Below are 13,228 nucleotides of genomic sequence, written 5' to 3' on the forward strand. Positions count from 1 at the left end.
GGAATTGGAAAGAGTGCTTTGCTGCTAGAATATCTATTAGCCCTACTCAGTATTTCAATAACTTTTATGCAGCCCATGGCCTCTTGGCTGGGCAGGTTGCCAACAAATAAAGTTTGGAACTTGGAAGAGTCTAAGAGTTTAAAGGCGAACAACAGTATTTTTTATTTTTTTTTGCCAAGCAATGAGGCAATGTTTTAGTTCTGTTCAAAGGAGGAAGTGATAGGACCAGGACAGTGGGAATTTCTCAAGCCCACATCCAGTCCACAGTACAGTGGCTGTGAGAGCGAGTCCAGGAATTACTTGTAGAAACCTTAAGATGTAGAGTTCAGATTTGATATTTTGGGCAATGGTTGCAGAGGTGTTGTCAGTGTGATTCTGAAGTATCCCAAGACTTGAGTCTTGTGAACTTCATCACAATACCAGATGGCATCTCTGTCACATCTGGATTCTCAGAATTTTCAGATAAAAGTCTTTTTGCTGGACCCACAGATGAAGTGGACCCACTCTAAGAAGTTTGATTTGAGTGAGCCTTCCCTACAACTGAACTTGAAAGAGAATGGAATATCTATTCAGCCTCCAGATGTCCTCCCTCAGTCTGGTTACATGATGAACCATAGCTGCAGAGAGCTGGAAGGGACCTTGAGAGGTCATGAAGTCCAGCCTGCTGTGCAGAGACAGGACCAAGCAGACCTAAACCACTCCTAGCAGTAGTTTGTCTAACCTGTTCTTAAAAACCTCCAGTGATGGGGATTCCCCTGAAAGCTTTTTCCAGAGCTTAACTTCCCTTATAGTTAAAAAGGTTTTCCTAATACCTAACCTACATCTCCCTTCTTGGGATTAAGCCCATTACTACTACTTCTACCTTCATTGGACATGGAGAACAATTGATTCTCCTCCTCTTTATAACAGCCCTTAACATATTTGAAGGGTTTCCTCTCAGTCTTCTTTTCTCAAGATTAAACAAGCTTTTTTTTTTTTTAAGCCTTTCTTTGTAGGTAAAGTTTTCGAAATCTCCATTTTGGGTGCTTTCTTCTGGACTCTCCCCAGTTTGTCCATATCTTCTTTAAAGTGTGGTGCCCAGAATTGGACACAGTACTCCAGCTGAGGCCTCACCAGTGCCAAGAGGAGACAATTACCTCCCATGTCTTACATACGTCACTCCTATTAATAAACTCGAGAATTGTATTAGCCTTTTTTACATATTGTTAACTCATTCAATTTTTTGATTCACTATAACCCCCCAAAATTCCTTTCAGCACTAGTTCCCCTAGCCTGTTACACAACTACAAAATGTGGAATACTTGATTTTTCTTTCCTAAGTGAAGAACTTTGCACTTGTTTTTAATTGAATTTTATCTTGTTGATTTCAGACTAATTCTCCAATTTATCAAGACAGTTTTGAATTTTAATCCTGTCCTTCCTCCAAAGTGCTAGGAACCCCTCCCAACTTGATGTTATACGCAAATTTTATAAGCAGAGTCCACTCCTTTATCCAAGTCATTCATGAAAATATTCCAGGATTGACCCCCACGAGACCCAACTAAATATACCATCCCAGTTTGACAGCATTCCTTTGAGTATAATCTTTCAACCAGTTGGGCACTCACCTCATAGTAATTCCATCTAGACCACATTTCCCTAGTTTGCTTATGAGACTGTCATATGGAACTGTGTCAGCTCAGAACCAATTTTGTATCAACTTCAGCTGAGGAAGAAGAGGCTCCATAAAGATAGGCCGGACTCAAAGCAGAGGAGGGCGCTGGAGTCAACAGGCTGCCAGAGAACCTGAAGAGGGCCTTGAGGAAGTTCTTCAGTAAGTGGGCTGAAATGAAGCCGCATGAGGCAACAGAACTCCAGCACTGGACTAGTAGAGTCTGCATAAGACATACTGAGAAACAGGAGAAAGAAAGAAAAAAAAAAAAAGTAGCCCAGGAACATGGCAAGGGATTGTAAGGAACAGTCCTTAACCGCCTTATACAGAGTCTATGGGCTGGAACCAAGAAGGGAGGGTTGGCCTGGGTTCCCCCTATATCACGGTCCAGCAAGAGGGAAAAATCACAGGCCTCTGGATTAAAAGACTGATAAGTATCAGATGGGGCTAAAGACTGGCATAAAGGCAATTAGACTCTTGGGTCTTTTTGTTTGGACTTTTTTGTTACCCAGAACATGGACCAATCCTGAAGTGTGGCCAGACGTCTGGACCACCAAAGACAGACTACTGGAGAACCAGAACAACAGACAATAGGGGGAACCATAATGGAAGACCCCTGCAATAAGCAATGCCGTGTCCTAACTCAAGGGAGTGTTCCTATAGTAACCCGACCCTTACCCTGATGCAGCAGCACAGAATGCTGTCCTGGGGAGAGAGACAACCAATGAGAGGGCAGCTCGAGCTTGGAAGGGTGCCTGGAATCCAACCAAAGAAGGCAGTTGGAAAAAGCTGTTAGACAAGAAGGAGCCAAGGAGAAGAATCTAGATGCTGAGCTAATGGATGAACAGGAGCTGAGGGAGAAGGTGAGGTGATAAAATAAAAGTATAGGAGAATAAAAGTAGGGGACCGGGAAGTGAGAAGGAGGAAAGAAGGAAATCCTCCAAGTCGGGAGAAGCAGAAAGAAAAAACAGATCTGGGTATATGAGCAGACACTATTAGAAAAGTGAAGTAGAGGAAAATAAAATGTACAGATATATCAGAGAGAGAGCATCAAGGTAAAAAACTGAAAGGTAATATAACTGGTGAAAAAGGGAATTGATCAAAAAGCTGTTTTAGATTAAAATAGATCCTGAAAAACAGTAAATGAAAAGCCCACCCACAAAGGATCAAAAGTATAGGAACAGAGACAATGACTGAACATCTATTGAAGGAATACCAGTTCAAAAAGTGCCTAATGGACAAATGAGGGCCCACCAAGTGAAGATAAACTTGGTCAAGAGAGGTACAACCACAGGACCATCGAATCTAAAGAGCACTTCAAGCTGAAGAGATGTAAAGAACTGGGCAAGAGTGGAGTTGTACTTACAGACAAAGAAAGAAAAAGTTGTTGAGTAATCTCTTGTTCTTGTTGATAACAATGCTTTTGGTATTAACTCCACAGAGTAAGGAAGAGTACAGATACAAGCTCACAAAAGGTTAACATGTTGGTAACCTAGAGTTTGTAATAAGTAGTAATACTTCGTAATGTTCTTTATGCTCCTGGTACAATTTCTGGGTTTTCCCTTATAAAGTTCTACAAATTATAAGTTATCCCTTTTGTCTTGGTTAGCCTCTGCCTTTCCTCACAGTTAGCATAGCCTGGATAGGTCACTGCACTTCACATGAGTTCTTCTACCCATTACAACCTTGTATTTATTAATAAGCAAGAAGCTGAAGACCTGCTGTTTTTCGGTTTTGGATCAAGCAAGGTAGCTGTGTGCTGATTGCACTGGACTGTATGTAGCTATCTAGTTACACACAAATTCTGAATGTATTTGTGCATTAAGAATGCAAATTCGATTAAGCACTTTGGGAATAATTACCATAAGGGAAAGTAGGATGGACAGACTTTTTAAAAAAAAAAAAAAAAAAAAAAAAAAAAAAAAAAAAAAAAGTCCCCCCTCTGGCTCCAAATGGTATGAAAAATAAAGCAGGTGTTAAGAATGCAAGTTTACCTTTTTAGTGCTTGTGAATTTCTAATGCAAATTCCTTGTTCAAAATCAACCTCCATCTAAATTAAAAAGGAGAGAGGTTATAGTAAAGTATTTCCCATCAAAAGGTGAAATCATAGTCCCTCTGAAGGGAAGTCTTTCCACTGATTTTAATGGAATCAGGATTTCACCTAAAGTAAATACTTGTCCTTTTCTCTGACCAGGGTCGTCTTTTAAAGAGATCCGAAGAAGTGGGCTATAGTCCACGAAAGCTTATGCTCTAATAAATTTGTTAGTCTCTAAGGTGCCACAAGTACTCCTGTTCTTCTATTTATATTAGTAACTAGACATTTAACAGCATAGTTTCCAGACAACAGTGCTAAGTGTTAAGTGCTAAAACTCTATAGCACTTAAATTACTACTCATGAAAGAGGTTTTTTCCATTGTTTGTTCACTCTTTATTGGGATTTCATAGCAATATGCCTTCCAACATACTGTGTTAGAGGAATTGATTATGGTTGGGATTTTCAAAGGAGTCTATGGGTGTCAGGCATCCAAATTCCACTGAAAGTCTGAGTTCAGTGCCCAATTCCCTTGAAACCCCAGCCTATTTATTTTTATATATTGTTACATATCAGTAGCATTCAGTTGCTGCCATTTTCTAAGTATACTATATATCAGGGGTAGGCAACCTATGGCATGTGTGCTGAAGGCGGCATGTGAGCTGATTTTCAGTGGCACTCACACTGCCCAGGTCCTGGCCACCGGTCCAAGGGGCTCTGCATTTTAAATTAATTTTAAATGAAGCTTCTTAAACAATTTTAAAACCTTATTTACGTTACATACAATAGTTTAGTTATATATATTAGACTTAGAGAAAGAGACCTTCTAAAAACGTTAAAATGTATTACTGGCACGCAAAACCTTAAATTAGAGTGAATAAATGAAGACTCGGCACACCACTTTTGAAAGGTTGCCAACCCATGCTATAGATAATACCATTAAAAAAAAAAAGCTTTAATAAAAATCTTTTGAAGGGGGAAAAAGAGGTTACTTACCTTACAGTAACTAGAGTTCTTTGAGATGCTGATGCTTTTGACAACACAGATCCCACTGTAGATGAAGGTGCCCCATGCACGCAAGCCTAGAATCTTTTAGGCGGCAGTATCCATTGGTGCTTTGTATGTACCCTTCATGTGCTCACTACACATTCTCCCAAGGGCATAAAGGGCAGAGTACCCCAACAATTCGATTAAAAAAAACTTGCATTATATGGAATTAATGGGATGCACAATTAGATTGAAAACTGCCTCACTGAAAAATCTTAAAATGTAGTTGTTAATGGGGAGATTTCAACGATCAGGTCCCACGAAGGGATTGGCGCTTGTTCCAATGCACAATCTAGGTGAGGATAAGATATATGCTGATAAAGTTTGCACAAGACTGAGGAGGTAATAAATAACAAGAAGGATAAGTTACTGCTAGAGTGAGCTGAATCATCTAATTAAAACAGCCACAATCCAACAAAATGCATTTTAATACAGCCAAATGCAAGAGAGTATACCTGAGACCAAGAACACAGGTTATGCCAACAGTTAGGGAAACTCTGTCTTGGAAAGCAGTCATTCAAAAGGACTTAGGAGGGGTCATCATAGATATTATCTCAACAGGATCTCTCAGTGCACTGCTGTGGCAAAAAGAACTAATGCAATCCTTGGATGTATAAAAAGGGATTATCGAATAGAAGTAGGGAAGTGATATTTCGTATCTACAGAGCATTGGTAAGACCACTGCTAAAATACTGAGTCTGGTTCTGGTGTCCATGCTTTGAGAAAGATATGAAAATAGCAGAGAGAGTTCAAAAGAGGGCCACAAAAATGATTCATGGGCTGGAAGCCCAATGTATTTAACTCATTGAAGAGATGGAGCAGAGGTGACATGATTACTTTGTATAAGAAATTACACATGGAAAAGATGTCAATAATGGGGGGCTTTTCAACCTGGCTGACAGAGGGATAGTAAGAACCAATGGCTGGAAGGTGAAGTTGGACAAATTCAACCTTGAAATGATTTCCTAACTATGAGGATAAACAAACACTGGAACAGCTTACTGAACACCACTGCTTGGAGTCTTTAAAAGAAGGCTCTCTCTCTTTCTCTTGAGGATATACTTTAATCCAGCTTCTGGGAGAAATTTTACAGCCTGTGTGTATGGGACAGGCGGGGATGGCTGGATGGGCACAGTGATCCCTTCTAGCTTTGGAGTCTAAATCTATGAATCCCCTTCTGTTCGTCCCCTTCCTTCATGGGCCATAGAGAGTACAGGAAACTGCACTGCCTTCAGCATACTCAAGGCACTTGCAGCTGTTCATTATTCAAAGACTATGATCCAATCTCATGCTTCAGGGGTTCAGCTGGTCACATACATTGGCCGTGTGTATTCTGTTGTCCCTCCCCCACCACACACACACACCTTTCTCTGAAGCATCAGAGATTGGTCACAGATGGAGGGAACACTGGATGGAGTGGACCAGTGCTCTGACATGTTACAGAGAATCTTCTGTCTTAGATACCTGGCTGGTGTGTCATGCTCACATGGTCTGGGTCATACTGATTTCCAGATTTGGCATCAGGAAATGAATTTTCCCCCACATCAGAGTGCCAGGGACTGTGTGGATTTTTTTCCTTCCGCTGAAGTTTTGGGCATGGATTGCCTGCTAGGATCATCTGGGAATATCTCACTTAATCAATTCCCTGCCCCTGTAAGGGCCTCAGGCACTGGTGGCACCTTGCCATCTCTTGTTTCTCTGCTTGTGGCACACAATAGCTTAGACTCCCAAGGATTAAAATGTTCTAGTCAGCTCAAGTTATTGACCTCAATATAGGGATACTGGATGAAATTTAAGTGACCTGTGAAATGCATAGATGATCCAAGGTCCCTTCTGGCCTTAAGCTCTATGAAACCACCACTCAGTTCCTTCACTAACACAGACATATAGGTAAAGGACTCCAAATCAGTGGGGAAGGAAGGCAAGTTGTGTGATCTGTGTGGACAAAAACATCTTGAAAAACTTCAGTTACTGTAAGGTAAACAGCCTATCTTTTTTGAGCGTTTGTTCACACAAATCCCACTGCAGGTGGCGGACTAGCAGTTACACTAAGGAGGTAGGTGAAGGGATCCTATCTAAATAACTAGGACCTCCCTGCCAAATTGGGCATCTGATCTAGAAGCTGCCACAATGGAGTAGTGACTGGTAAGTGAGTATGAGTAGCAGTCCTACAAATCAGAAATAGGGACTCCACTCCCCCAGTAGTGTGCCCTAACTCAACAAGTAAGGGGTAGTTTGTTCAGTGCATGAGATGTCAAAATCTAAAATCCATTTTAAGAATCTATTAAAGTCTTTCAAGGGGAAATAAAACACGCACATGACTCAAGACTAAAAGGGGACCATCCACCAACATGAAGACTTTAGCACCAGTGGAGGAACTTCTATCAGTAAATCCATGCTGCATCTGGTTGGATGATAAACTGATCTCAACCCTCCCTGAAGAGGATGAAAGCACAGTCTTGCATGTGCCAAATTACTTTTGTTTCATTTTTTCACCAAAAACGTTAGCAGGGACCAGACATCTAACACAGTGAATGCCAGTGAAAATGAGGGAGGATCAGAAACAGGAAAAAAAGTTAAAATTACTGAGACAAGTTAGAGGTCTTCAAGTCACCAGGGCCTGATCAAATACATTCAAGAATACTCAAGGAGCTGACTGAGGAGATATCTAAGATGTTAGCTATTTGAAAAGTCACGGAAGACTGGAGAGATTCCAGAGAACTGGAAAAGGGCAAATATAGTGCCAATCTATAAAAAGGGAAATAAAGGCAACCCGGGGAATTACAGACCAGTCAACTTAACTTCAGTACCCGAAAAGATAATGGAGCAAATAAATAAGCAATCAATTTGCAAACATCTAGAAGATAATAAGTAACAGCATGGATTTATCATGAACAAATTGCGTCAAACAAACCTAATAGCTTTCTTTGACAGGGTAACAAGCCTTGTAGAGGGGGGAGGGGAAAGAGAGGGAACAGTAGATGTGGTATAGCTTAACTTTGGTAAGGCTTTTGATACGGTCTCGCATGACACTCTCATACAAACTAGGAAAATACAACCTAGATGGAGCTACTATATGGTGGGTGCATAAGCGGCTGGAAAACCATTCCCAGAAAGTAGTCATCAGTGGTACAGTGTTAAGCTGTAAGGGCATATCAAGTGGGATCCCACAGGGACCAGATCTGGGTCCGTTTCTGTTCAATATCTCTATCAATTAGTTAGATAATGGCGTAGAGAATATACTAATAAAGTTTTCAGACAATACCATGCTGGGAGAGGTTGCAAGTGCTTTGGAGGATAGGATTAAAATTCAAAATCATCTAGACAAACTGGAGAAATGGTCTGAAGTAAACAGGATGAAATTCAATAAGGACAAATACAAAGTACTCCACTTAGGAAGGAACAATCAGTTGCGCACATACAAAATGGGAAATGAGTACCTAGGCAAGAGTACTACAAAAAGGGATCTGGAGGTCATAGTGGATCACAATCTAAATATGAGTCAACAGTGTAACACTGTTGCAAAAAAGGCAAACCCCATTCTAGGATGTATTAGCAGGACTGTTATAAGCAAGACGCGAGAAGTAATTCTTCTGCTCTACTCCACACTAATTAGGCCTCAACTGGAGTAGTGCGTCCAGTTCTGGATGCCACATTTCAGGAAAGAGGTGGACAAATTGGAGAAAGCCCAGAGAAAAGCAACAAAAATTATTAAAGGCCTAGAAAACATGATCTATGAGGGAAGACTGAATAAACTGAGTTGTTTAATCTGGAGAAGAGAAGACTGAGAGGAGACATGATCACAGTTTTTAAGTACATAAAAAGTTTGTTATAAGGAGGAGGGAGAAAAATTGTTCACCTTAACCTCTGAGGATAGGATAAGACGCAATAGTCTTAAATTACAGCAAGGGCAGTTTAGGTTGGCCATTAGGAAAAAACTTCCTGTCAGGTGGTTAAGCACTGGAATAAATTGCTTAGGGACGTTGTGGAATCTCCATCATTGGAGATTTTTAAGAGTAGGTTAGACAAATACCTGTCAGGGCAGTTTAGAGAATACTTAGTTCTGCCATGAATGCAGGGGACTGGACTAGATGACCTTGAGGTCCCTTCCAGTCCTACTATTATATGTGGAGTCACGCAAGCATAAGCTGCCAAACGACCCAGCAAGTTGAAACAAACTTTCACTGAGGCTTTCGGCTAGGAATTTGAAATGATGATATTCATTCTGAGAAAGGTACGCTCTGGCTGACATGGTCCCACCTTGCCCCTGTTAACTCTATTTATTGAGTAGGGGTGAGAATGGACTTATCCAAATTGATCTTGAGACCCAGATGGGGGGGAAAAAGATGAAGGGTCCTGCAAACATCTCTTACAAATTGCTAATAAGCATGTCCCCACATAAACCAATCAGGACAGGGCATACATGAAGGTCTTGTCTCCTCAGGGCAGCTGCTACCAATGAAAGGCATTTGGTAAACACCCTATGAACTGTTGAAAGGCCGAAAGGTAGGACTCTAAATCAGTAATCATGTCCCCTGAGCATGAAACACGGAAACTTCCTGTGAAATGGATGGATTACCACAGTGGTTATCAACAAGCAGTACGTGTACTCCTGGGGGCATGCAGAGGTCTTCCAGGGGGTATATCAACTCATCTAGATATTTGCCTAATTTTACAACAGGCTTCATAAAAAGCACTAATGAAGTCATTAAAACTAAAATTTCATACAAAATGAGAAAGTAAGCAATTTTTCCAACAATAATGTGCTGTGACACATATATGTGTTTTTATTTCTGATTTTGTAAGCTAGCAGTTTTTAAGTGGAGGTGAAACTTGGGGTACACAAGACAAATCAGATTCCTGAAAGGGGAACAAGTAATCTGGAAAGGTTGAGAACCATTGGATTATCACATGGAGCTAAGAGTCCTACAAGTCAAGAGCTGAAAGCCAGTTCATGGACATTAGAACAGGAATTCCCAACAAAAGCGTTACCATTTGAAATTAGAAACAACAGATGTATTTGTTGTGAGATCTTTGAGAGGGACAGGAAAAGGGGATGCAGAGTTGGTACAGGCTGGAATTGAATGGAATATCCTTGCCAGATAACTTCTAAGACTTGGTAGTAACTGCAGCTCATGCATTCACAAAAAAAATTGAAGAAAGGCAATTGCCAAAAGGGAGAAAAAAGGGTCAATGACTCCACAAACTGGTCCATGACTTTTGATCACTGCATCAAATCTGCAACCTTTGACCCAAAGAAGAATGTGCAGTGCCAGTAGATGAAGGTCTTTTCTTTTGGAAAGAAGGTCTCTTTTTGTAAAAATCACAAGTCCTTTGATAGTATGTCTATACAGCTGCAGGGAGGTCTGTGTCTCAGGAAGGATGGAGGTTTAGACTGCTTTCTCCTCTGCAGGAAGTACAGCAGCCAAGAGACCAAAGGGTTACTCGAGTCCTTTGAAGAATGAAGCACCTAGTCGGTCTTAGAGTTGAAAGGTTCACGACACTCAAAAGGAATGTTTCCGACTGTGGTCTTTCAAAATTCCTGACAACTACAGCCATAATGATTTGTGCATAGTTATTGTGGTAGCCACTGACCTAGCTGGAATGTCAGAAGGATCCAAAAAAGCCTCCAATGCAGTCCTTGCCACCAACTGGCCTTTCAGGGCTACTGCTTTGAACTTATCCCTGATGTCCCGAGGAAGCTTTTTACCCAACTTCTTGTCCGGACAAAGAATATCATACTTAGCCGGAAGAGCCCAATAATTGGCCTTCTGAATCTCCCTAGAAGGTCCATCTTTTTGGGTCTTTATCCCCAAGTTTTGACATACAGAATGCTTGGATTTTCATAAGCAACCTCTACAACTAAAGACCCAGGGACAAGGTATATATAAAAGAATAGTCAAACCCATTTTGAGGAACCTGAAATTTGCAATCTGCTCTTCTAGATATGGCTGAAATATATGCGTGGGTCTACCACAAATCTTTAGCCAGCTGAAAGATATACTTGTTTGGCAAAGCCAAGCAGTCTTGGGAGCGTGGATGCTGAACATACATAAATTGAGACTCTCCCTGAATTACTTCAAGGGATACGTGTAAGGCCTTAAAGGAATGTCAACGCAGGTTCTGAAAGGCCTTCAGATAGACTGTGGGAGGAGCAGATGTCATCTACATACGAAGATGAACCAGCCAGACAAATGGGCTGGTCCTCATATTCCCCCACAAGATCTTCCTCATTATGAGCCTCCTATATGAATTCTTGGAGAAGCTCCTGGTTAGATGGTTGTGTTGTCTTAAATCATTCTTAAGGAGGTGCAATATTCCTAGACCTGGATCTAGACAAATACAGAGTAGGAAAATGCTGAGGATTCCATGCTGACCAGTAAGGTCAGGACTGCACCCTGTATGAAAAAGGCGTATGATGCCACAGTGGTGGATAGCAAAGTGACTAAGACCTCTCAGAAGTATGGGATCTTATGATGAGAAAGGCTCTTTGAGAAAGAGAAAGGTCTCTTTGAGGAACCAATCTAGAAAAAACAAGGAGATGCTGCTGGGATGTTGAAAATGGTGGGAATGACTGGAAGAGGTGAAGGAGTCTCAGGGCCTTGACCGCATCTTCAAAATTGTTGCTTCGGTGGGAATGCATGAGAGCAGCCCTTTGAGGACTGTGCTGTCTACATTTGGTAGGAGGTCTCTGTCTTCAGCGCTGGGTGTCCTAGTGCCGATGAGGAGTATACTGCTGCATTCGGGATCAGGGAGGGAGCTGGTACTTTCCAGAGCATCTCTTCAGTACTGTCATGTAAATTCCAAAAGATTGGAGTGTAGCTCAAGAGTCCTTTAGGGAGTGCAGAGAATCGTCCGTAAACTTAGAGAATAGGTTTAGAAGGTAAGTCCTCTACTGTGGTTTGTACCTCCTTAGTAAAGTCCCAGAGGTGAAGCCATGATGCACACCTCATAACTACAGCAGTCATGATGGACTGGGCAGCGGTGGATGCAAAGTCTAATGAGGCTTGTAGAGTTGTATGAGTTAGGAGGTTCCCTTCTGATATCAAGGACTGGAATTGCTCTTTCCTGGCCACCAACAGATCCTGGGAGAGTTCCTCCAATTTAGAGTAGTTATACGTAGCCATAAGGGTTTCATAGATTGAGATTCTAAATTGGAGCGTGGCTGACGAATATGCTTTGCATCCAAGAAAGTCTAGGCATTTCCAATCTGTCTGGATGGCTAGAATGAGATTGGAATTGACAGCCTCTCTTGTACCGCACTGACTACCAAAGAATTCGGGGGTGGGATGCAAGAATAGAAATTCCGCATCCTTCACCAGAACATAATATTTGCAGGTCAGAGGGATGGATGTAGGGGTCTGCCACAGCAACTTTGTGGGGGTCGAGAAGAGCCTCGTTGATCGGTAGAGCAATCTTGGAGGAAGAGGATGTGTGGAAGATATCCAGTAGTTTACACTGCTGGTCCTTGACTTCCTCCAAAGGGATCTGTAGGGAGTCCGCAATACTGCAGAACAAATCTTGAAAATGCCTGAAGTCATCAGCCAATGTAGGGGTGGAGGCACAATAGCCTTGTCAAGTGAGGAGGAAAAATGTCTATCACTTGCCAGCATACCTAATTTATAAGCAAGCAGATTTTTAAAGCCTAGAGAGAGAGTTTCTGCCAGGAGACTTGCACCTCAGTACAAAGAGGAGTCAGATAAAAAAAAACCATTTTGGGGTTTTTATTTTGCCAACAGCCACTTAAAAATCTAACTACAAGAACAACAAGTAACGAACTATCCGAAAACTAGGGAAACAGATGGATTCTATGCATTTCTGTCCTGCTATCAGGGATGGTAATAAGAAACTGAGAGGCAAGTGGGGATGCTCTGCACTTTATGCCTTAGGTTGGCAGGGAGGGTGTATGCGCAGCCTCAGACACTGTGAGCCAAGAGATTTTAGGCTCACATACACGGGATGCACATGCCTCCAGTGGAATCTCTGTGGACAAATGCTTGAAGAACACCACAGGTTCAGCACCCACAAGAGTGAGGGAGAAGGGCAAACAATTCTGCATTCATTTTACTTAGGATGTCAAGTGAAGTTTATCATCAATCCTCAAACTAAGTGGTACAAACTTTCCAATAAAATCAACACAGAATTTCTATAAATGTCTATAATTTCTATTTCTCTATGAAATTCTCACTGTTGATCTGAATACTAGCTTATTCATAAAGTGTTGTAAGTAGTGTCTTAGAATTAGCAGATTAAACTGACATGCTTTTGCAATTCATTTATACGAACCATAAACAAAGCAATCCACAACTTGCCTTACACTTTCAACATAAAATAGGCTTGTAAAGTAGAATCAGTTTTTCCATGTGCTGTTAAAATTGACAGTTGAAATGTGTATAGTCAAAAGATTTTAATGGAGCTGAGGGAGGGAAAAGGAGCATGTGTTTTAACCCCTCTCAACCAGAATACAGAGAATTTATAAGAGGTTTTAGCTTACAAGT

The 13,228-nt window shown here is 41.3% G+C and overlaps 1 protein-coding gene across 1 annotated transcript in view; it reads right to left on the reverse strand.

Annotated features, from left to right (window-relative positions):
- Positions 1 to 13,228, reverse strand: part of RNF17 (ring finger protein 17) — a 228,577-nt gene that overhangs the window by 206,803 nt on the left and 8,546 nt on the right. The window contains exon 6 of the mRNA XM_054015507.1: positions 3,646 to 3,701. Coding sequence (XP_053871482.1) covers positions 3,646 to 3,701 — 56 coding nt within the window. The remainder of the gene's footprint in view (positions 1 to 3,645; positions 3,702 to 13,228) is intronic.

Source organism: Malaclemys terrapin, chromosome 1 (genome assembly GCF_027887155.1).
Source record: "Malaclemys terrapin pileata isolate rMalTer1 chromosome 1, rMalTer1.hap1, whole genome shotgun sequence".
Taxonomy (NCBI): Eukaryota; Metazoa; Chordata; order Testudines; family Emydidae; genus Malaclemys; species Malaclemys terrapin.